Genomic DNA, 13964 nt, shown 5'->3' with positions numbered 1-13964 from the left:
CTAATCACTAGCTGCATGAAAAAGTTTTTCCTCATGTCACCATTGTTTCTTTTGCCAATTACCTTAAATCTGTGCCTCCTGGTGCTCAATTTTTCCATCAATGGGAGCAGTTTCTCCCTGTTTACTCTGTCCAAAACACTCATGACTTTGAACACCTGAATCAAATTGCCTCTCGACCTTCTCTTCTCCAAGGAGAACAGTCCCAACTTCTCCAACCTTTCTGCATAAGTGAAGCCCCTCATTCTTGGAAACACTCTCGTGAATCTTTTCTACACCCTCTCTAATGCCATTACATTCTTCCTAAAGTGTGGTGCCCAGAACTGGACGCAGTTCTCCAGTTGAGGCTGAACCTGTGTTTTATACAAGTTTAACATAACTTGACTTTGGTACTCTATACCCCTACAGATAAGGCCCAGGATACCGTATCCTTTATTAACCATTCTCTTAACCTGTCCTTCCACCTTCAGTGACTTATGCAAATATACACCCAAGTCCTTCTGTTTTTGCATCCCTTTTAAAATTGTACCCTTATTTTATATTGTCTCTCAGCACTTTCCCTATCAAAATGAATCACTTTATACTTTATTAATTAAATTTTATTTAATTAAATTAATTATTAAATTTCAGCTCATTTCACCAACCTGTCTATGTCCTTTTGAAATTCTACACTATCCTCCTCATGGTCCACAATACTTCCAAGTTTCATATCAATCTCAAATTTTGAAATTGCGCCCTGTACACCAGGGTCATTAATTCTGTCAGGAAGATGAGGAGTCTTAACACCGATCCCTGGGGAACTCCTCTATAAACCTTCCTCTAGTCCAAAAAACAACCATTCACCACTTTCCTTTGTTTCCTGTCACTCAGCCAATTTTGTATCCATGTTACTACTGTCCCTTTAATCCATGAGCTCTGACTTTGCCCAATTCTGTTGTATGGCACTTTATCAAATTTCTTTTGGAAGTACATGTACACCATAATCAACAGCATTATCCTCATCAATCCTTCCTGCTACCACATCAAAAAACTCAAGCAAGTTAGCTAAACATGATTTGGCCATAACAAATCCATGCTGGCTTTCCTTAATTAACCCTCATTTGCCCAAGATTAATTTTGTCACAAATTATTGCTTTTATAAGTTTCTCCATCATCGAGGTGAAACTGACTGGCAGTAGTTACTGGGCTTATCTTTACACTTTTTTTGAACAAGATGTAACATTTGCAATTTTCCAGCCCTCTGGCACAACCCCTGAGTCTAAGGAAGATTGGAAAATCTGTGCCTCTGCAGTTTCCACTCTCACTTCCCTCAGTATTCTTGGATACATCTCATCTGGTCCTGGGCGCCTTATCAACTTTAAGTACAGACAGCCTATCCAATACCACCTCCTTATCAATTTTAAACTCTTCACGTGTCTGAACTCTCTTCCCTTTCACCATGACCTGGGAAGTATCTTCTTCCTTGGTAAAGATAGATCAAAGTATTCATTTAGTACCTCAGCCATGCCCCCTGCCTCCATGTGTAAATTCCCTTTTGGCCTCTAATCGGCTCCACACCTCCTCTTACAACTCTTTTATTACTTATGTGCCAGTAGAAGACTTTTGAATTCCCTTTTATGTCAGCTGCCAGTCTCTTCTCATACTCTATCTTTGTTTCTCTTATTTGCTTTTTAAATTGCTCTCTGGACCTCCTACATTCAACCTGGATCTCCATTGTATTATCCACCTGACATCTGCCTTAAGCATACTTTTCCTTCTTCATCTTAATCTCTGTCTCTTTCATCATCCAGAGAGCTCTGGATTGGTTTGCCTTACCTTTCTCCCTGGGAATATACCTTGATGATACTCGAATTACCTGTTCTTTAAAGGTAGCCTGTTGTTCAGTTACAGTTTTGCCTGCTAATCCTTGGTGAACATTTCCCACAGTAGCATTCTGGCAGTTCACCTCTGCAACAGGCAACCCAGTGCTGACCATGAGCATTTCATTGGGCTTACCAGTGGCTGTGCTGGATTTAGAAGAGGGATCTTTGTGGGGAGAGGGATCATGAGTGCACTGTCATAGCAAGCCGCCTGTATTCAGTGGCAAGCATCTTGCATTGATTGGCAGGTGGCCCAGGAATTGTGTTATACAAGCTAGGCACAACTACTTGGTCATGTTGGAACAGATTCAGTAGAGACTTGGTGATCGAGTTGGGTTGTTAACTGGAGCATAACCTTTAATACTGCATTGAAGTTGTACATTATTGACTCTTTCAGATCAATCCTGTTGTTATTTGTTAGATTTGGCATCAAACAGGTCACAGTTTGTTTGCCAGCAGCAACACCATCATCACTTTCCTAACAGAAAAGAGTGAATAACTTGAGCTCATCGAGCATTTCTATCTGGTGACAGGCTTGCCAAAAGTACAGGGATTCACTGCTAACCCCCATGTTGACCTGGTAACATCACAACTAAATAATGCAGGTGATGGCAGGATTTCCTAGCAGCAGCTGTGAAGCTTTAAACTGAAGAGAGTCTACAATGCTGCAACCATTTGAAGGATGGCTCTGACAGCAGATCAGGGGTAATATCTTGCTGCATCAGCTTTCAACTCCAATTCAGAGACAGAAAGAAAATTATGCCTCTATGCAAATTCTGGTCTAACAAGCTATCAGAATGTTGAAGCAACGCTTCCAATGCCTGTAGAGGAGGAAGAAGAGGAGGTGAAAATGCTGATGGATGGTATATATGATGCTGGATACTGTCCTTCAGCAGTATTTTTTATAAATACTTAATGAGACTCCTGAAAAATTGGAATTAGCTTTATAAGCTCTTGTAAGTGACTGACTCCTCAAAACTTTGATCCAAGCTGAGCTAAGACAATTGCGTCCAGGATCTGATTTTCTAAATTTTGCTGGCCTCCTCCCCCATCCATTGTGAAAAGTTGGCATATTTCCCAATCTACATCAACCCAGCCAGAACACATTAGTGTACTTTAGCCAGGTTCAGATATGTGGCTTTGGTCCAGACTTATTGTTGATTGATGCCAAAAATCTTTTACTGAAATTTGATTTAGCTGCACTGGATTAAAGACATGATTATCTGTCAAACTGTTTGCCTTTTGCAATGCTATGAATTGTGGTTCCAATAGTACAAAGCTTGAACTCTTGCATTTTCAGCTGTTAAATTCTTGAAGAAAGGTTTACACCAGTAAAAAAAAAAGTGACTTCAAACATGCCTGCAATTGATATGGAATTCTTACATTCAGAAATGCTTATGAGACTCATTGGTGGGATCGTAGTCCATGTATTTTTTGGTCTGCACGGTCTTCAAACATGGTTCTGGAATTTAAAATTGACAACAAGAAAAGGCTGTTATGCTCATTAAGCCTGTTCCTATCACTGTCCACATATAATCCATTTTATTAGCTCCACCACTGAAGGTGGGTGGAGGTAATGTTTTCTGTCTATTTGTCTGTAAACAATATATCTCAAAAACTAATGGACAGATTTCAACGAAACTTGGTACACAGATAGGGTATGACCCAAGAAAGAACTGGTTTGTTTTTGGTGAAGATGCGGATCCAGAACCTGGAATTTATTTTTAAAGGATCTAATAACATTGGGCGATAGGGCGATTTGAATTTTTTTAGAATGTTGTTGATTGTTTTAGAATGTTGAATTGTCTCAGCTGCTGTGGTGCAACTTGTCACAGCTGTCAAAATGTGAGCAGAGTTTTCAGAGCAGGTTGTTGGATGTGGATTGGCTTATAACCACCTCAGTGAGATGGAAGCTCTTAATAAAGAGATTTCTTTTTTTCAGCTCTGTAGTTACAGAGCATCACACAGGCAAGGAAAAGTCACAATGAATATCTGTTTAATTGTAATAATGTTGAGTTAACACACTATGATGGAGGTATGTTCTCTACTGAGTGCTCTCTTCACTTGTTATGAACTGTGCCCAACCCATTTCATTGTGCAAGAAAAGGTTTTGTAAAATTTTTCCAATGCAAAGGTAAGTAAAGTGAATCTACAGAATATCAGTCTGACCTTCTAATCTGCATAACCATTAGATTACCATAGAGCAGTAGGATACAAGGGAGCAGAAGTTATAATACAACTGTCCAAAGCCCTGGTTAAACCACACCTCAAGTACCATGAGCAGTTCAGGGCACCACACCTTAGAAAGGAAATATTGGCCTTGGAGGGAGTGCAGCATAGAATTATCAGAATGATACCTGAAGTCCAGGGTTTAAGTTGTGAAGAGGGATTACACAAACTAGGTTTGTATAAGGTTCAGGTGATTTGATTGAAGTTTTCGATATATGAAGGGTAAATGATAGCGCGACACAATTTCTGCTGGTTGGGGAGTATAGGACCAGGAAACAGAGTCTGAAAATTAGGGACAGACCTTTCAGGAGTGAAATTAGGAAATCTTCATACACACAAACAATGGCAAAAAATTGGCACTCTCTTCTGCAAATGGCAGTTGATACTGGGTCAGTTGTTAATTTTAAATCTGAAGTTTTGGAGTTTTGTTAACCAAAGAGTAATATGGTATATCGGGCAGAGGCAGGTACGTGAATAGAAGCAAAATATTGCGGATGCTGGACATCCTGAAATAAAAACAGGAAGTGCTGGAAAAACTCAGCAGCACTGGCAGCATCTGTGGAGAGAGAAACAGAGTTAATGTTTGAGTTCAATATGACTCCTGTTTGACAGGTATGTGGAGTTTTACACTTCACACTTTTACACTTCATATTTTCTTTATGAACTGTTGTTAAATTTCACTGTGAACCTGCTTGTTGAGAAGCTTGTTAACAAGCTGGAGAAGGCCAGAAGACAATTTTCAAATTGTAGATTGGCAAAACTGTACAGTTTGGTCAACAATAGTTCACAGTTACCAGGTACAATGCAGGGAGCCATCAAGTAATGTTTATTCTGAAGAAAAAAATTTTGCAACAAGAGTTACAGTATCAGATCAAGTGTTGTACCTTATCATTCGCCGTTTGGCCATTTCTCTGCACCATGAGACTGCTGGCCCTATGATGTCCTGCCTCCTCTATTCTGCAAGGCAGCCACAAGCCCTGTCATGGTAGCTGCCAGCCTTTGAGAGTTGTTTTCTGCAGACAGTTCCCAGCTCCTGGCAATGCTCAGCGCCACTGATTGGGGAGGTGTGGCGTGGGACCCAGAAATGATCCTGGGATCTGTTCCCTAATCCTGGATTGAAAATCAAGCCTGGTGTGATTGAAAACAATTTATTTTGCATCGTGTTTTCGGATAACAGATAGGGCTCATATTTTTGATTTTTACGCACTCACTAAGAACTTTGTAAATCATTGATGGTTTTGTGTTGGCAAAGAGGGGACAGCTATCACATAAGAACTCTGGATCTTTAGTTAATGAGTTCTCTGTTTAAAAGTTCGGTTTAAGAGCGTTCCTGCTGACATTGTGGTTTGAAATCTGATACTAAGCAATAGAGATCAGGAAGGTCCCAGAATTGATTTTATTTTTGTTTGTGTGTATGCTGATGTAGCTACTCTCGGCTATAAGTACTGCCCTTAGTGCTCCAAGGGTAGTGCAGAAAAATCAGCTCAGACAGACATGGTTTCTCTCCTGATTGTTTTTCGGTGACCCTGTAAAAAGCTACATAGAACCACAGAACGTTGCAGTACAAAAGCAGCTCATTCAGGCCCCCAGGTTTGCACTGGTTTGCTCCTAAATTCCTCTTCTTCAAGCAAGAACTCATTGAAAGAATTTACAGAGTCTAATTCCACAATTGTTGGTGACAGAGAATTTCACATTCTGACCACACCTTTTTGCGAGGAAATTTTTAAAATCACCTCTGAATTTTTTTTTGTGACCATCCTAAATTTGCGTCCAGTGGAAATAATCCGTGACCGTTTACTTTATCATAACTATGATCTAGAAAACCTTTTATCAGGTCAGATCACGTGGGGAAAAAAGTCATGGATGTTCAGTGTTGGGAACAATCCAGCTTGACTGTAAATCATCCTGCGGGCCAATAATTTGTTAATGCTCATTATAGTTCACAAATGAAGAATGAGTGCAGAGTTGAGATATGAGAGATCTGTCATCTTCTGTGGAACAGCACTCCTCTATAAATCACAGGTGGGGTAAGATGGGGGTAGGGCAAGATCTTAGATCATGAGGCTTTTCCAAAAGCTCCAGCAAGGATTTCATTTTTCCCGATGAAAAAAATGAATTAACCCTTAAGACACTAGCTTCCCATGTTGCTTATGGGGAGATTCTATAGAATCATGGAATGCTCCCACACAGAAGAAAGCCATTCGGCACATCATGCTTGTGCTGCCTCTTTGGGAGAGCTGTCCAATTAATTCCACAGCCCTGTAAATTGTTTCCCTTCAAGTATTTAACCAATTCCCTTTTTGAAAGTTACTATTGAATCTGCTTCGACCACCTTTCAGGCAGTGCATTCCAGATTGTAACAGCTGACTGAATAAAAAAAAGTTTCTTGATGTCCCATCTGCTTCTTTTGCAGTCACTTTAAATCAGTGTCTTCTGGTTACTAACCCTTCTGCCCACTGGAAGAGTTCTCCTTCTTCTTTGCTCAATTAAAACCGGCCATGATTTTGAACGCCTCTGTCAAATCTACTCTCAATCTTCTCTACGGAAAACAACCCCAGCTACTCTAGTTTCTCCACGTAATTCGAGTAAACCTCTTCCTTCCTAACATGTCATGGTTAGAATTGGACAGTATATTCTTGCTGAGGCCTGGCCAGTGTTTTAGAAAGGTTAACATATTAACAATAGCCGAGGAGAGTGCAAGGTCCTTGAGGAGAGACCTCCTCCCTTTACAGCCAAAGTATCTGAAGGTAGTGTTCTGTGAGGTAGGGCAAAGGAGTGTTGAAATACTTCATTTGGCGTGGCACTTTCCTCAGAAGGCAGCTGGCTGAGCTGTGTGGGAAGAGTTGGCAGAGCAGTTTCTCCAAAGAGGAGAACCATGGCTGAGATGTGGAGGAAGTTTACCTATTGAAGATGTTTGCCTAGGTCCGTGCCCAATGAATGTGCAGGACCTTTTGCTCTCTCTGGTGGCAAGCTTGGAAGCAGCAAGGACATGTAAATAGGCTGAATGGTGCAGTACTGTAATCCCGCCACCTTCCCGCGTCCGCCAAAATTAAGTTCTGGACGAGAAGGCCCATAGTTGACCTTCCTGCCCCACTGTCTATTGAGGCCTTTGTAGCCAATTAATGACAACTCAAGGGCCTCATCCTGCTACTGCTGCTGGTATTAAACCAGTGGCAGTCGGGTCTGTCGACATGCGGTGTGCACAACAGGCATAACTGTGCAGCCAGCTTGTCACCTCTAGAAATGGGTTGGTGAGGCGGCAGGGGATGTCCCTTGATCAAAGGCACTCAGTGCCTGATTGAGAGCTTGAGATTGGGAAGGGGGACCTGCTGAGAGCCACTTCTTTGCCCTTGCCGCAGAACCCCCTACACTGCTCTTCCTGCGCCTCCCACCTCATAAGAACATAAGAAATAGGAGCTGGACTAGGTCATTTGGCCCCTCAAGCCTGCCCCGCCATTCAATAAGATCATGGCTGATCTGCCGCAGGCCTCAACTCCTCTTTCGTGCCAGCTCCTCATAGCCCTCAACTTCCCGATATTTCAAAAATCTATCTGCCTCCTCTTTAAATACTTCCAGTGATCTAGCCTCCACAACTCTCTGTGGTAGAGAATTCCAGACATTCACTACCCTCTGAGAGAAGAAATTCCTTTGCATCTCAGTTTTAAATGAGTGTCCCCTTACTTTTAACTATGTCCCCTAGTTTGAGATTCCCCCACTAGTGGAAACATCTTCTCAATATCTACCCGGTCAAGCCCCCTCAGAATCTTATACGTTTTAATAAGATCACCCCTCGTTCTTCTAAACTCTAATGAATAAAGGCCTAACCTGTTTAGCTGTTCTTGATAAATTAACCCCTTCATCCCAGGAATCAGCCTAACGAATCTCTTTTGAACTGCCTCCAATGCCAGTATATCCTTTCTTAAATACGGGGACCAAAACTGTACACAGTACTCCAGGTGCGGCCTCACCAGCACCCTGTACAGTTGTAACATGACTTCCCTATTTTTAAACTCCAATCCCCGAGCAAAACGGCCAAAATTCCATTTGCCTTCTTAATTACTTGCTGCACCTGCATGTTAACTTTGTGTGTTCCATGCACAAGAACCCCCAGATCCCTCTGTGCTGCACTTTCTTGGAGTCGCTCTCTATTTAAATAATAGTCTGCCTTTTGACTCTTCCTACCAAAGTGCATGACCTCACACTTTTCTACATTAAACTCCATCTGCCAAGTTTTTTGCCCACTCACTAAACCTATCTATATCCCCTTGCAGATTCCTTCTGTCCTCATCACAACATGCCCTCCCACCTATTTTAGTATCGTCAGCAAATTAATTTTCTAAGGAAGTGCTTGAGAAGGCAGTGTGTTGCTGGCTATGGTTTAGTGGCGTATTTAGTGATCTTTCTGATGTTATGAAATGCCTTCTGTAAATAGGTCTGCATTTCTTGTGATATCCAAACGATATGCAAATTGCAGCCTCTCCACTGCAACCTCTTGGGCACTGCTGTGAGTTCAGCATTCCAGCTGTGCAGCTGAATAAAGATGTGGCATGTTTACAAGTTAAGCTGCTGTTGTTTCAATTTATTTCAGTAATTTAATTCTTTGTAATTTTACCTCAGAATGTCCACGTGCCCTTGGGAGGAATGGAGCTGTCAGTCATACGGAAGCCATTTTCTAGGCGTTCAAATGTTAACTGCTCATTTTGTTCTCTGAAGGAGGATGGTCAGCTTTAAGATGTTCCGAACATTTGACTCTGTAGCTCTTGCATTGAGAACAAGTCTCCAGGCTACAATTTTTCTTTAGCTTTCTAAGGAGCTCATATTATTTCATTGTTGAGGATAATCTTGAACTGGCATTAACTCCATCACCAGTTACAGAACCCAAAGAATTGGAATCTCTTGCAAAATTCACAAACTCATTGATGGGCTTAGTTTCCACCTTGAATTTTGGCTGTTTGAAACCAGGATGAATAACAGTAATGAATGTTTACTGCTACCGATGGGCATAACCAACAATAACTTGCATTCACAGAATATCTGTACACAGCACTGAGTGATCTAAGGCACTTCACAGTGAAGAAATGGACACTGTTAAGTAGGAGTGTTGAAGCTTTGGCCAAAGACTTATGTTTTGATACAGTTTTGAAGGCGGAGAAAGAAGTAGCAAGGGGAAGAGTTTAGGGAGAGGACTACTGGCAATAGGTGGTGAGGGAGCTGAAAGCTCTACAAATTAATGTGAAGCGGAAAGAAGTGAATGGGCACGAGAATAGTATTAAATGACAGGAGGTCGCAGCCTGAATAAAGGCACAGTGATAGACTGGGAATTTGTAGGTGAAGATTTTGAATTTACTATGTTTGAAGTCAGGGAGCCACTGGAGCTTAGTGAAATCAGGAGGTATGGATGATTAGGATGACTGCATTGCCCTACAGAGAGCCAGCCTTGATTTGATGGACTGAATGGCCTCCTGCAGTGCCATAATGATTCTATGACTCTTATGACTTATTGGCATAGATGCAGAATGTCATTGGACAATGTTATTGCGGGAGAATGTGTAGACAAGGATGAATACTCTGGACATGATTGTGCAGGGGATTGAGGAGAAGCTATTGCTGGCTAACCTCTGGCTATAATTCAAAATGGCACTACTTTGGTTGTATTGGCAGGGAGATCGTGCAGTACGGTGCTGAGTATTTTAGTGCAGTACGTGTAAATGTAGCAAAATGTACTGGGACCAGCACTATATTCAGCCTGCTAATATAGGATATGATTAGGTATTCTCAAAGAATCCTGATCTGTCTAATTACAAAAATGAACAAAGGAAGCAAATGCATCACCTCGTGGGAGCAAATAACTCAAGTGTTTGCACAATCAAATGCAGTGGGATGTTGATGGATATCAGTATTATTATTGGCCTGGGGGTAATACTGGTCTAGCTGAAGCAGTGCAGTAGTGCTGTTCTCTTAAGTGCAAGATTATACATCAACAAACTGGTCCCAAATCACTTGTATGCCAGTTGCAGTGGACCGTTCTAAATTAGCAAAGTTCGTGTTGGCCTTTTCCACATATATGCATCAAGGCAAAAAACAAGATTGAAATTGTAGCTTGGCGAAATTGTAATAGAATGCCATTTAATTTTTGATTTCATTTTCTCCTTCTGTAGGGTTTTACCAGAATTTGAGAAAACACTTTTGGCTCCAAGAGAACAAGTGTTGGAGACTCTAACTGGCTGTGAGTCTTCCGAGTCTGGCTACATGGACATGAAGTTGCCTCCCAGGAGCACATGTCGCTATGACCTTGACGAGGTTGACGTCTACTGGTTAGAACTGGTGAATGCAGAATTTCAAGGAGCAGGTATTGGTTTGTCGTTTTCTAACCAGAGAGGATAGTAAATCGAATATAGTACACTTTCCCTGCTGCTGAGGGATTTTCTAATTTAACACTAACAGATTGACACTCTTGTTAGTAGATCATCTTCCATTTTCTGGTTGATTTTTCAGCTATCAACTTGCTGCTGAGGTTCACAAACTGTCAACGTTCAGTGTTCGTAGATTCACTTTCTCTGTATGCAGCTCTCTTGTTGAATGAGCTGGAAAACTCAGCTTTGCACTTGAGAGATCTATAGTTGATTCCTCTTAAGTACATTGCGAGTACAACTCATTTATGGGTGCGAGCAAAATCATCCCCATCTGTGTGAAAGTAGATAATTTGGATATTCTTTAAAAGAGACTGTCTGCTTAAAAGGGTGAGGTAGTGCCATAATTGAAAACAAAGTGGTGTTACTGCTTCACTAAACATGCCCTGGACCTCTTATTCTTGCAGTTTTAATTACACACACTCACGGACACTTAGGCGAGCATTTTACAGACCTGCCGTGGCGTGTCTTCCCCTGGCGGATGCAGCGAGCCATTTAAACCTCCATTCAGTTCAGCAGGACTGTAATATCCCGCCGGGCAGAAGGGGCCATAAAATCCTGGCCTTAAAGCCTTAAACGGACCGGTGATTCCCTTCTCTGTTCTCACATGCACACTAACACTGATAGATGAAAGAACACTTGAAAGAGTCAGTACAGCATGTACTTTACTTGCCCCGTTATAATGTTTTATCCTTTACAGTGGTTATGCACAGTACAGAGGCTAATTGTAAACTAGATGTAACATCCAATCTCAAGAGATCACTGAACTGTTACTGTACTTCCGATGCACTCCCCAGCTTTTAGGATGTGTACTTGGATGATGAATGAAATCCTGAGCGTTTTGGATAATTTGGAATTCTGCTTTGGGGAGTGGAACCCACTGATAAAATCTTGTTTGTTGTGGAATTTGGATTCTCTTCATTGCATTGGAGCACAGTGTAAACTTCACAAGCTCACCATGACATAACTATCAGCTTTTAAAGAGATCCAATGTGTACCATTATTCTGAAGCTAAACCTTTGAATATTGATGCTTGCTTGTTTTGTAACCAGCACATTGCAGAGAATGGTGAAGGGTGTGATTTCTTTGCAAGTCATAAGCAGAAGTGGTGCTACTGGTGGCACAACTGAGTCTAAGGCTCACAGGATCTTCCATCCCTAACACACTGTAATTTTGAAATTAGGAAAAACCATTTGAAGAAAAAATCATACTCGCTTAGTTCCTGGGAAGTCCTTTTGCACCATTATAGTACAGCCCCTTTAAATAAAAACATCTTACTCTACACTTGTCATCACAGGTTTTCAAGGCCACTGTAAGTATACATTGTGAACAAGAACAATGCAATTTTTGTCCTGCTCTATAAATACTATACAATGCATTTAGACCAAAATCTGAAGTATCAGCTGCATACAGGATGCGTCCATGTACTTGCAAATGTTTACATAATTGCAGTGTCAATCTGAAGGAGGTGGAGATGGCATGGATTTTCTTATCCGCAGTATTTTAACCACTGTATTAATCCATGTAACATAGATTGGTTAATATGGGTGCTAAAGTAATGCAGTTTGGAAAATCTATGGTAGTGGTTTTACACAGCTCTTTTATCTCTGAGACCATGAGAGAACAGTTAGCACAGCATATGGGACCTTGGGCTCATAAATAAGAGGTAAGTTATGTTGAAATAAAACAGAAAATGCTGGAAATACTCAGCAGGTCAGACACCGTCTGTGAAGAGAAACACAGTTAATGGCCAGAACCTTCCATTTTGGGCAGGCATCTCATACGCAGCCTGAAAAAGCAGCGAGATACCCGCGCTGACTTTTAGGAGGAAGACCCATCGTATCTTTGGCCCATCAGGCTGTTAGAAGATAGACCTTCCTCTCGACTGAGGATCTCAGGATATGACGTCCTGCCTGCCAAGAGCTGCCAGCCAATCGGAGCCAACCCACCAAATTTTCAGGCCCACCTGCGTCCTTCCTCACCTCCTGCGAGGGCCAAAGATACCGGCCCATCCTTCAGGTCGTGATAACCCTTCATCAGAACATCAGAAGTTGTCCTGAATCTGTGTAAACTCTGGTTAGGCCACAATTAGAGTATTAAACCTAGTTCTGGTCACAACACTTTAGGGTGGATCTGAGGGTCCTTGAGGGAATGCAGAAGAGATTTACCATACATAGGAACATTCGTACTTATGAACTAGAAGCAGGAGTAGGCCTTTCGGCCCTTCAAGCCTGCTCCGCCATTCATTAAGATCATGGCTGATCTGACTGTAACCTCCCGCCTACCCCCCCGTAACCTTTTACCCCTTTGTTTATCAAGAATCTGTCTACCTCTGCCTAGAAAACATTCAAAGACTCTACCTCCATTGCCTTTTGAGGAAGGGAGTTCCAAAGAGACTCTACCCTCTGAGAGAAAAGAATTTTTCTCATCTGTCTTAAATGGGCAACCCCTTATTTTTAAACAGTGACCCCTAGTTCTAGATTCTCCCACAAGAGGAAACATCCTCTCCATATCCATTCTGTCAAGACCCCTTAGGATCTTATATGTTTCAATCAAGTCACCTCTTATTCTTCTAAACTCCAGCAGATACAAGCCTAGCCTATCCAACCTTTCCTCATAAGACAATCTGCCTACACCTGGTATTTAGCAAACTTTCTCTAAACTGCTTCTAATGCATTTACATCCGCCCTTAAATAAGGAGACCAATACTGTACGCAGTGTTAATATGGCACTCACCTTGTTAAATACAATTGCTAGTTAAGCAGGTGATGGGCGTTGATTATCCCATCTAAATAGAATCAAAAGATACAGCTGGAATGCTTTGTGCGGAAGCTACTTGGAAGTCAGTAGCACAGAGGAGCTGTCTTGAAAATAAACCAGCTTGAACCAAAAGTCCAGCCTGGATTAATTCTTCCACCACAACCTCTTATTGTGAGTAAGACACAGTACTCCAGATGTGGTCTCACCAGTGTCCTGTACAACTGAAGCAAAACCTCCCTACTTTTATATTCAATTCCTTGTGCAATAAACAATAATATTCTATGTAACATATCTATTTTCGCTAATTACTTGTTGTACCCGCATATTAACCTTTTGTGATTCATGCACTGGAACACCCAAATCACACTGTGTCTCAGAGCTCTGCAGTCTCTCAACATTTAGACAATATGCTTTTTTATTCTTCCTGCCAAAATGGACAATTTTGCATTTTCCCACATTATACTCCATTTGCCAGATTTTGCTCACTTACCTAACCTATCTATGTCTCCTTGTAGCCTCCTTATGTCCTCTTCATAATGTCTACCTATCTTTATATCATCAGCAAATTTAGTAACCATACTTTTGATCCCTTTATCTAAGTCATTTATATAAATTATAAAATGCTGAGGGCCCAGCACTGATCCCTGTGGTACACCACTAACCAACCCCCGCCAGCCAGAAAAAGGCCCATTTATGGCTACCCTCTTCT

General features: G+C 41.5%; 1 protein-coding gene across 4 annotated transcripts in view; it reads left to right on the top strand.

Annotated features, from left to right (window-relative positions):
• The window catches only part of jade2 (jade family PHD finger 2), a 150967-nt gene that overhangs the window by 81951 nt on the left and 55052 nt on the right, over positions 1-13964 (top strand). For all 4 annotated transcript variants that reach the window (XR_013577818.1, XM_078550976.1, XM_078550974.1 and 1 more), the window contains exon 7: positions 10244-10434. Coding sequence is in view for 3 of the 4 variants with exons in the window: in XM_078550976.1 (XP_078407102.1) it covers positions 10244-10434 (191 nt within the window). In the remaining variant the exon portion in view is untranslated. The remainder of the gene's footprint in view (positions 1-10243; positions 10435-13964) is intronic.

The sequence above is a fragment of the Cetorhinus maximus genome, chromosome 10, assembly GCF_964194155.1.
Source record: "Cetorhinus maximus chromosome 10, sCetMax3.hap1.1, whole genome shotgun sequence".
Classification (NCBI taxonomy): Eukaryota; Metazoa; Chordata; class Chondrichthyes; order Lamniformes; family Cetorhinidae; genus Cetorhinus; species Cetorhinus maximus.
The sequence above is the reverse complement of the archived record's forward strand: the minus strand, read 5'-3'. Positions and strand labels throughout refer to the sequence as shown.